We start from the raw sequence: 11,338 nt of genomic DNA on the forward strand, positions 1-11,338 counted from the left end.
AAAAGCAGCAGAATGACAACGGACTTCTCAATAGCAACAGGGCAAACAGAAAACAATGGAGCAATGCTCCCAAAATCCTCCTCCTTGGCAGGAAATCAGTAAATATGGTTTACAATACACAACTCAACAAAGAGCAAAGCAACAAAAGGTTATTATTAGAAATATGAAGTTAAATATCTGAGCAAACAAAATGCTGAGAACATGGAGAATAGGACTGGAGGGTTGGAGCAGACAATGGTTTTTTGCATAATATCCTTTCAGTAGTACCTCACCTTTTAAAACCATGTAACATATTAGTTTGATAAAAATGAAAGCAAAATTTTATTTTAAAATTTTAATTAAAATCATAAGTATTTAGTGTGTTCAATACAAGATACCCAATAAAATTTAAAACACACAGATTAAAAGATCTGTTTTTCAGCTTAAAGCTCATCCAAAAGTTGATAACAAATAATAAGTGGACTGACATTCTCAACACTTCAGATACTAGCTATTGTTAACAGCATATTTCAAGGCCAATCACATGGTTTATGCTAACTTAACTGAGTCTACAAAATAAATAAGATAGAAAAATCAGGTAATATTTTTACAATCTAAGGAATATTTGTTAAATAAATGATTGATTGAATGAATGAACCAACAGAACCCTGATCTGTCAAGTGGGCACATACTGTTGCGGCTAGGCTGGAGCAATCTAAGGAATATACACTTGTTGAGAATTTGTAACTTAAAAGTCTCCCTCTGCTGTTCCCCCCTGCTTGTGCTCTCTCACTCTCGCTCTCTCAAATGAATAAATAAAATCTTTAAAAAAAACACACACATAAGGGGCTCCTGGGTGGCGCAGTCGTTAAGCATCTGCCTTCGGCTCAGGGTGTGATTCCGGCGTTCTGAGATCGAGCCCCACATCAGGCTCCACCACTGGGAGCCTGCTTCTTCCTCTCTCACTCCCCTGCTGTGTTCCCTCTCTCACTGGCTGTCTCTCTGTCAAATAAATAAATAAAAATAAAATCTTTTAAAAAAACACATAAGTTCATCTTCTAACATATCTGACTTCTATTTATTTTTTTAAAGATTTTATTTATTTATTTGACAGAAAGAGAGCACAAGCAGGAGGAGCCGCAGGCAGAGGGAGGAGGAGAAGAGGCTCAATCCCAGGACTCTGGGATCATGACCTGAGTCAAAGGCAGATGCTTAACGGACTGAGCCACCCAGGCGCCCCTGAACTTATGGTTAAATACATCATGATGATTAGGTTTCTAATAAAAGAATGAAAACTGAATACTATCATTTACCTCCTCTCCCTCCTAAAAACCCACTGAAATGAAAGTTAAAAAAAAAAAAAAAAGGTAGAGGGGCGCCTGGGTAGCACAGTCGTTAAGCGTCTGCCTTCGGCTCAGGGCGTGATCCCGGCATTCTGGGATCGAGCCCCACATCAGGCTTCTCCGCTGGGAGCCTGCTTCTTCCTCTCCCACTCCCCTGCTGTGTTCCCTCTCTCGCTGGCTGTCTCTCTGTCACATAAATAAAAAAAAAAATCTTAAAAAAAAAAAAGGTAGAAAAACATAGATTAATTAAAACTCAAGAATAAAGCAGAGAACATCAACAATGAAAAGATAATGACAAATTTCTGAAGAATCAAAAGCAAAAGGATTCAAATTGGTGGAGAAATCAGGACAAAGGTAGCCATAACTCCAAATGTGCACAGAAGGCTGAAGAAGAGGCAGAAGCAAATTCTTCCAATAGGGGGGAAAAAAGCACAGGTTTAGAGTACTAGAATGGGAGATTATTGTTCTCAGGGATTAATTAAGGGTTTGTGTGACAAACAGGTACTTGAGGTCAGCCTCCTTCAACCCAAACATATTTCCAGACAAAGGTAACCGCAAAAGATAATGAGCAAGCTACCTTGTAGGAGTTAGCTCTTCAACAGTGGGGTCTGGTACCACAAAGTAGCAGGGTACCAATACACCTGAGTTTGCCCACTGCAACCCCAGTCCCACCCAGCTGATGCCAGTTTATGTTCCAGGATCATTATTAGAAGTAGTGTCCCCTTTCATTCTGAAGAATGTTTGCATGATAAATTATATGGTCACCTTTCAAAGAAGGTATACCCTCTTTGTTTGGGCTGGCAGAGGAGGGAGGGATCCTCTGATTGTTCCCTTTCCTAAACACTCTCCACACGTGGCAGAAGCACATAAGAGCAGAGAAAACCCATGTCAGCTGTCAAAATAAATCACCTGCCAGGACTTCATAAACACAAATGAACATCCAACAATCACAAGACATTTTTCTCAACAACAACAAAACCAACCAAGATGACCAGTAAGAATATAAGTGACCCAAAAAATCAGAAAAATCGAGAAACAGAACTCAAACATGGATGTGTGCTTATCCTCCCAGAGTTTTGATAAACTCTAGTTTCTTTAAACAACCATAAGCTGCCACTAAAAAGTAAAATAAAGCAACAAGTGTAAGCACAGTGGTTTAAAAAAATGGGCTTCTGAGCCACACTACCTAAATTCATCTCAGCTTTACCACAGATTAACTGTGTACCAGAGACAAGTTACTTTACCTCCCTTAGCTTCAATTTCTTATCTGTAAAATGGGGATAATACAAGTCATATGTCATATTATTTCATGTTTTAATTGGAAATCATGCAGTACAACCAAGAAAAGTACCTGATTGATAATAATTACTAAATAAATGTTTACTAGTGTTATTTGTAAAACTTAAATATATGATTACTAGAATAAATTTAATAATTTATTAAATTATTAAATATTAAATGTTATAAATTTATTGAATTTAATAATTTATTAAATTATTAAATTTATTCTAGTAATAAAAATTGAAATCTCTCAAAACAATAGAACAAACAGGAAAAAGGGAATATATAAAAAGAAAGTAAGAATACACAAAGAAATTGTCCAGAAAGATTAATAAGATTTTTAAGGGGTGTGGGGGCAAAAAACAACAACAAAGAACTAAAATAAGAAAATTGGGAATTTTCTAAAATCAAGGAAGAAGAGAATATTCAAAGATCAGGTTAACTACCAATGAAGAAAGAACAGGTTTGGAATTAGACTTCTCAACTGCAACACATGATGCTGGAAGGTGAGGCAAAAGAAAGATGCTCAACAGTCTGAGGGAACACTTCCCACCGAGAATTCCACAAATAAATGAGAATGTCTTACTAATCCCTTGTGATTTAGAAGGTGAAGGAAACAACCACTATTGGTTAAAATCCTGTCCTTTTAGAGCCCTGACCTTCATTATTTTTTTTTAAAGATTTTATTTATTTATTCGACAGAGATAGAGACAGCCAGCGAGAGAGGGAACACAAGCAGGGGGACTGGGAGAGGAAGAAACAGCTCACAGCAGAGAAGCCTGATGTGGGGCTTGATCCCATAACGCCGGGATCACACCCTGAGCCGAAGGCAGACGCTTAACCGCTGTGCCACCCAGGCGCCCCATTTTTTAAAATTTTCTATTACATAAACTATTATTCTGGAGTCCCACTTTCTACTGTTTTTAATTATTTTTATTGTGGTGAAATTTATATAACATAAAAGTTACCATTTTAACCAGTTTTAGGTGTATAGTCCAGTAGTGTTAAGTATATTCACATTGTTGTACAACCATCATCATCCATCTCCAGAACTTTTTCATTTTTCCAAGCCAAAACTCTACCCATTAAGCAGTAACTCCCCACTTCCTCCTCTCTCCAGCCCCTAGCAACCACCGTTCTATTTTTTGTCTCTATAAATTTGACTAATTCAGGTACCACTAAGTAGAATCATACAATATTTGTCCATTTGTGTCTGTACTTTTAAGTTTTAGTAATATTTGGAAAAGGCTAAAAATGTTTAAAAATATTTTTTATTTATGTTGGGTGCCTGGCGGGCTCAGTCAGAGGGGCATGCAACTCTTGATCTCAGGGTCATGAGTTTGAACCCCACATTGGGTGTAGTGATTAAATAAATAAATAAATAAATAAATAAATAAATAAATAAAATTTAAAAATATATTTTTATTTATGTACTACATATATCCCAATTACAATGTATTCTATATTATTTTTTAATGCTTATTTTATCCAATTCATTCTGTAAGGCTGCCTTTAGATAACAGCTTGAGCAACAGAAACTTGATCAAGGCAAAAGGGCCCACAGCGACCACCTGGCTACATTCAGGCAGGCCCATCAGACAACCCACCTCAAAATATCCATAGGCCCTAACTGACAAATGCACTACTTACAACCAGGCACAGTTACCAAAAAAAGGTAAAATTCTGTATATCCCCATATGTCCTCACCTTTTTGCTTTAAATACAGCCCCCACTCACTGCCTCCTATTGCAGTCTGTTTTGCTGTCCTGCTAGCTACTCCCTTGAGGTATATCCAATAAACTTCTATCTCCTTTGTTCTGCCTTGTATGAATCCTTTCACCGCCCATGCCACTGGCCCCCACCTGATCAGGACACTCCACATTTGGGGGGCCCCCATCCAATCAAGACAGATACCACACAGGAATTTAAAAATTCAAAACAGATATTCATTGTTAAAAAATAGTGTAAGTGGGGCGCCTAGGTGGCTTAGTTGGCTAAGCATAGGACTCTTGATTTCATCTCAGGGTCCTGAAATCAATTGGGCTCTGTGCTGGGTATGGAGCCTGCTTAAGATTCTCTCTCTCCCTCCTCTCCCTGCTCCGCCTCATGCACACACTCTCTCTCAAAATAAATAAATAAATAAATAAATAAATAAATAATAATGTAAGTGGGGGCACTTGGGTGGCTCAGTCAAGCATCCCCCTCTTGATCTCAGCTCAGGTTTGGATCTCAGGGTGGCTAGTTCAAGCCCTGCATTGGGCTCCACACTGGGCATGGAGCCTACTTTTAAAAAATAAATAATAATAATAATAACAATAATAATAATAATATAAGTGAACCTTGATTTAAAATTTTTTCAACTTCATTTTTAATTAGTGATTAGGCTGCAAGTCATCATCAGTGTTGAATAAATAATTACTTCAAACAAGGAATGGTGCAAATAATCTTAGTAGCAACCAAACTGAAGTGATTAGGGAATATTAGAAGGCTATTTCTTGTTTTTATTGAATGCTTTCAAACTCTTAAGGAACCCTATACTATATCATTATTATTATTGCTAGAAAGTTTTACAAATATTGTGATGTAAATGCTTCATTTATCCCAGAAGTATCTATGCCTGACAACTCAATCTATTGGAAAAATACTTATCAGGCCACCTCACCTATGAAAAGCAAGCTAAGAAACAGGAAGTATGCACATAAAGGCCTCCAAACACTCAAAATTTGTGTTAATATACTCCACTGCGCTAAAGAATCCCTCAGGTACTTGCCCTTATTTCACACAAAATTTTAGAAGTTTACGTATCTTTAAAAAAAAAAAAAGTTGTTTATATATCTTGATTCAAAGCCCACAACAGTTCAAAAGCAGAGAGAAGAAAAACATGTGGCACATAGCGAGGTTACAAACTCACAAAAAGTAGACCAAGAACAAACAAATCCTCTTGAGTGGGTAAAAGGGAAATGCCTTTCACACCCAGGTAAATTCTTGAGGGCATGGTGCCTTCAACACAAAATAATTTAGATTCAAAAATGAAGAAATGATATTATACAAATTCAAGATCCTTTGCTTAAGAAAAGAAGGGACAGTGTAATGTTGCGAAAAGACTGTCATCAAAAAAGGTTTTGTGTTTTGTTTTTTTAATTCACCCTTAAAAAAAATCTTTTAACTCTGAAAACAGTAATCCAGACCGTCTCATCCTGAAGGGTTCTTAATAGCTAAAGGTCTGAGACCATAACAGAATTAAGTTTCTGTGAGTAGATGATCACTATTTAACTTTTTCCTTCTTGATATACATATTATACATATTGTCAAAGAGGGCTGTTTTAAATTTTTCATACACAAAGTGATTTTATTTGATCCAGAGACACTGTCTCACCTAATACATTAGTTAGCTCGTTAGCTATTTTACTATTCTAAAAACCACCTCTGTTAATGCATAAAAGCAATTCACTTTCATGAAGAAAAACTAAACATTATGAATAAGAAAAATAGTATCTCATGAGCACTTCCTTCTTAAACTATTTTCATTGCTTGTATATAAATATACTTTATATACATATTTTCCCCACAAAAGTGGGATCACACTTTACATGCTTCTTAATCTGTCCTTTAACACAAATATCTTTGCATGTTATTACTCTCCTGTAGGCTCTAACAATAGGGGTGTTAGGCCAGTTAATCTCTTTGAACCTCACTCCTTCATCTGTAAGAGTATCTACCTCTTTGGTGTATGTAAGAATTAAATAAAATGATCCGTGTAAAATACAAAGCAAAATACCTGTCACACAGTAAGAGCCCAATAAATGTTGGCTTTTGTTAAAAGCTACATAATAATGGACTACCTAAAACAACCTGTTAATCAATTTTCTATTTTTAGCCAGTTTTTACCTATTAGCACAACACTGAAATAAAAATCCATGAGATTAAATCATTAATACATCCTAAGCTTTTTTAAAAAATATTTATTTATTTGAGAGACAGAGCGGGAGAGAGCGAGCAAGAGTGCATTAGCAAGGGGGAGGGGCAGAGGGAGAAGGACAAGCTGACACGTCCTGGCTGAGCAGGGAGCCCTATGTCACATTTGAACCCAGGACACTGGGATCATGACCTGAGCCAAAGGCAGACACGTAACTGACTGAGCCACCCAGGTGCCCCATCCTAAACTTTCTTAGAATAAATTTAGAGGTGTAATCTTGGATCAATGATATTTTATACACTCCCAAATATAACTACTTTACATTCACTTAACACGGTGTTTCCCCATATTTCTCATCTCTACCTCACTCTTGATTTTTTTGTTTCTAAATAAATGTGTTTTGTAAAGTTAGAAAAGCTTGCAGTAAATAGTATGAAAAGTAAGGTATTTACTATCTAAATTTTAATCACTATTTACATTTTACTTAGGAGAATGAACAAGCTTTCAGTGTCATATTCCAATGTATTTCAAGCACTTTTACTCTACATGAGCTTTAAAGAGAACTTCAATTTATAGTTGACAGTTGTTTTAATGCAAGTTGATTTAATAATTGTTAGTTTCTTAACAGTTGTTTAAAAGTTGTATAAGACAAATGTTGTATTTTTAAAACTATTTTTAAATGTCTCCAAATGAATCAAAATTCAGCGTTTCTTATAGAAACTCTAAAATTTGAGGAGAGAGAATTGCTCAATCTGTTGAGACTGAGAAAACCTGGGGAAAATTTAGCAGAAGCCCTCATCTTTGCTCAAGAGACAAGTCCTGCTAGCACCAAAACACATTCTCATTGGTGTCTAGGAGAGACTGTTTCTTTAAAGTAACACTGCTAACACGCCCCCTTTTTCCTAGAAACTGTCATTTCCTGTCATGAAAAAACAAAGGGAACAAGACTCTTGAAGAAGCAGAAGCCCGGCTGGGGATAAGCAGAACCCGGGCCTGGCCACAGAATGTCTGTTCCTACGCCTGTCCGGGATCAACCAAGTTATGCGAAGTGACTAACTCGTGACAGCCTCGGGCGTTGGACGCCGGCCACACTGCCACCTCTTTCAGGTCCAACGCTCATGCAAGCAGCCTGGCCTGGAATGGCTCGACCCTCGGCCCTCACGTCTGGACTACGGGTCAGGAGTCTAATGGGATCCAGGCCCCTCGGTACTCAATCTCGGGTAAGTGATGGGAGATCAACTTCAACCAAGAATCAGATATTACAAAGGACCCAGGTTTTCCCATCCCGCCCTCACTCCTGAGTTGGGGTCTCGGATGGGTAGGGGAACTAGGGGAACCTTCGATAGGGGTCAAAAGTCATGCAACATCGGAGCCCTTCTAACTTATTCGCAGGCCAGGGTCGTGCGTTGGGGAAAGACTAGAGGTCAGACGTCCCGAAAGATCGGGCCACCCCCTCCCACTCTCCTGCATGGAGTTTGGGGATAGGGGCTGAGGGTCCCCAACACACAGGACCCGGGCCACCCTGGACTCATTCCCAGTCCGGAGTTTGGGGGAGATTCTCAGGTTAGAGATCAAAGGTCACGGAAGAACCTTCCCTCCTCCTGGCCCCACAAACCTGTGTCAAGGGGTGTTGGGAACTAGACAAGAGCAGCGGCCATAGTACCTGAGTCGAGGCCAGCGCCTGCTGGAGCTGCTGTTGCTCCTCGCTGATCTTTTGCTTCAGTTTCTTGAACATGGTGCAGCGCGGGGTCCTGAGTGTGAGACCTGAGGAGCGAGTGCCCAGGGAGACCCGGCCGCGGCGGCACGGTGGCTTCTCTACACCAGGGACCGTGGGGGCCGGGCCTCACCACCTCCTCCTTGGGCTCGCGGGCGGATCGGGACACTCGTCCTGCGGGTGTCGGCGTCGCCGCCGCCGCGTCTCTTTCTTCTGGGTGCCACTGGTTGGCCTATGCCCCCCATCCAGCCCTGGCAGCGGCGGCGGCGGCGACAACGGCAGCAGGTGAACGGTGTGCCAAAGACGTCTGCGCGGCCTACGTGGAGCTCGCCAGGGGAGCTCTACGGAGCGCCGGAGGGGCCAAGCACGAAGTCGCGCCGGCACATGCGCTCTCGGGCTGTCCCTCCCGAACGCGGCAGCGGGGAGTAATACGCCTTGTTCTTCGCTGCTCCAGTTCATTGCGTGCAGGGATGCATGCCCTCCGAGCTGGGGCCAAGGCTGGTCTGAGCACTGCAGTGACGCACACCCGGACTTCGGCACTGCAGAGTCCCGCGCGGAGGGTGCTGCTTCTGTTAAGGACGGCAGGGTGGACAGGCCCACCGCAAAGAGCCGCGTGTGTGAGCGACTGGGGTGGGTGAAGCGGGGAATCCAGGGAACCTGCCTTGCGCTCTGAAGGATGGTGTACTTTTGTTCAGTATTTGTAGTTAAGAGTCTGTATCTTCAGTGCCTGGAACTCCTACTGCTCCCCAGAGGGGCCGTCTTTCCTTCCCTGGACTCTCCCAGAGGTCAAGAAGTGCCTGACACTTCCCAGGGTCCAAACGTTTCAGGACGATATTGTAAAATCTCAGCCGTTTGGACATCCGTCTTTATTTTTTATTTAACCGAAATCGTATATTTTCATGTATTCATTCCAAAATCTTTATCATTCTAAGTGCCAGGTCCTTGGGAACGTTAAAAAGAATTCACAGCTGGTGGAATACACAAATTTCCAAAGGGTCCAAGTTTACCCCTAGCATCTGCAATCATCCCAAGAAAGTTTATTGTTTATGTGCCTAATTCTTCCCACACCCTGAACTTGGGCCACCTGTGAACCCCCATATCCATCTCAGCAACTACCTCTGCATGCTATACCAAATTGCTTCACATTGCCTCGTATGAACCTGAGAGAATATGGGCTGATCTTCACATTTCAGCAAATTTTATTTACTAGCAAATTCTGCTGTAAGATTCCAAAGCCTGATCCCTAAATGTAGTAGAGCCAGAACAGGGCCTAGTCTGAACACCGCATTGACAGCTGGGCCAAGTCCTCTCTTATCTAATAGTGAACACCTATATATTTACCAAGAAAGTTGTAGCACTGTGACCTTTGGCCACAAAGTACAAAGTCAAATGCCTGAAGGGAGAGAAAGATTATGAGTGACACACATATGGTATAAGACAATGGAGAATGAAGGAAAGAACCAAACTGGATAGTGCAAATCCACCCGGAGGTATTTTAAATCACTCCAGCAAAACAGCTCTTAGGATAAAATTCAGCCCAGAGGCCAGATTGTGACCTCTGAGTCTCAATTCTCTGCCCCTCCATTTTCCTCGTCTATAACATTTTAATAATATTTCATGGGGATGTTGTGAAGTTTGTGTGCAGAGGGTATAGCTCATAGTAAGTGACACTTAAAAATTCTAAGAGTTTCATTCTCTTCTTACTTCTGACACTCCCCCTCTCTGTGTTGAGAGCTCTAGCCTAGACCTCTCCCCTGAACTGCAGATTATTGCATCTTCGTTAGGCTGTCCAGTTCGGGAGGACAAAAACCATGGCTGTTATACAACTCAACCAGTGCCTAGTACAGGGCCTGACACTAAATTTCCACAGAATTACTTAGTCTTAATACATCCAGCTGCCTACTGAACAGTTTCTCTTAATACTGCATAGGCACCTCAATTCAACATGTCTGAAACTGGAATCATCTGCGACTACACCCCCTACCATCACCATCCCAATTTGTCCCTTCTTTGTTTCTTCTCACCCTCGTGCATCTTCTCCTCCTCACAAGCTTGCTTTGCCATCTGTATTTTCTGCCTTGGCTGGTGTCATCTCCATCTGCCCAGTTACCCAAGTAAAAAACTGTTGAAGTTAGTCAAAACATTCCTCTCATTCTTCACCCACATCCAGCAAATCACCAAGCCCTCTTTTACTCTGAAATAGTTCTCAAATCCATTCTCTTTCCCATTCACCCTGCCACTAGTTAGTTTCAATCTTCATTTCATTTCACCACTTAAATGATCTCTCAGTTTCCAGATTGGCTTCTCTCCAGTCAATCTTCTATATAGCTGATGTTACTCTCCTGCTGAAACCCCATCAGTGACCTCCTTGTCCTGCAGGACACTATTCAAATTCCCAGAGAGTACAAGAAACTCTTAGCAGCCTGGTTCCTGCTTTCTCTCTCATTACACCCTCTCCATACTTCACACTTGAAACCTCCAGAAATTTCAAATTAACTGGTAGTTCCCTTGCACATCCGGCTTTTGTATACCTCCTTGCCGTTCTTTTTTTAGTCCCCATGTTATGCATAGTAGTTTTGAACACCTTAATGAATCCAGTATACTTATTGTCTTCCATGACTTTGTATATTTCTTCTTTTTCCACGTTCCTTATCTATCCTTGATAATGCTACCCACATGTCATCTTTCCTTTCAAGCATTTCCTAACACCACCCTTAAAACCACACACACATCAGTGGACATAATCATGTTCCCCTCTTTACAACTTCAGTCTCACAAGCTGTTAATGTATGTATCACACTGTAGTTTTATCTTTTATTACAAAAGTAGTATATACTCACTGTAACAAAAACAAAAGTTCAGTTGACCCTTGAACAACACAGATTTGAACTGCACATGTGAAATTATACATGGATTTTGTTTTCAGTAAATACAATACAGTACTGTAAATGTATTTCCCTTATGATTTTTTTCTTTTTTCTAGCATGCTTTATTATATGAATACAGTCTATAAATACATATAACATACAAAATACATGTTAGTCGACTGCTTATGTTATCAATAAGGCTTTGGTCAACAGTAGACCAGTCATCAGTGGTTAAGTT

General features: G+C 40.4%; 1 protein-coding gene across 6 annotated transcripts in view; it reads right to left on the reverse strand.

The window, feature by feature from the left end:
- The window catches only part of GOLGA4 (golgin A4), a 117,368-nt gene extending 108,675 nt beyond the window's left edge, over positions 1–8,693 (reverse strand). For all 6 annotated transcript variants that reach the window (XM_019794551.2, XM_019794549.2, XM_019794550.2 and 3 more), the window contains exon 1: positions 8,183–8,693. In XM_019794551.2, the coding sequence (XP_019650110.1) occupies positions 8,183–8,254 (72 nt within the window). In that variant the 5' untranslated portion in view covers positions 8,255–8,693. The remainder of the gene's footprint in view (positions 1–8,182) is intronic.
- Between the last annotated feature and the right edge of the window lie 2,645 nt (positions 8,694–11,338).

Source organism: Ailuropoda melanoleuca, chromosome 6 (assembly GCF_002007445.2).
Source record: "Ailuropoda melanoleuca isolate Jingjing chromosome 6, ASM200744v2, whole genome shotgun sequence".
Taxonomy (NCBI): Eukaryota; Metazoa; Chordata; class Mammalia; order Carnivora; family Ursidae; genus Ailuropoda; species Ailuropoda melanoleuca.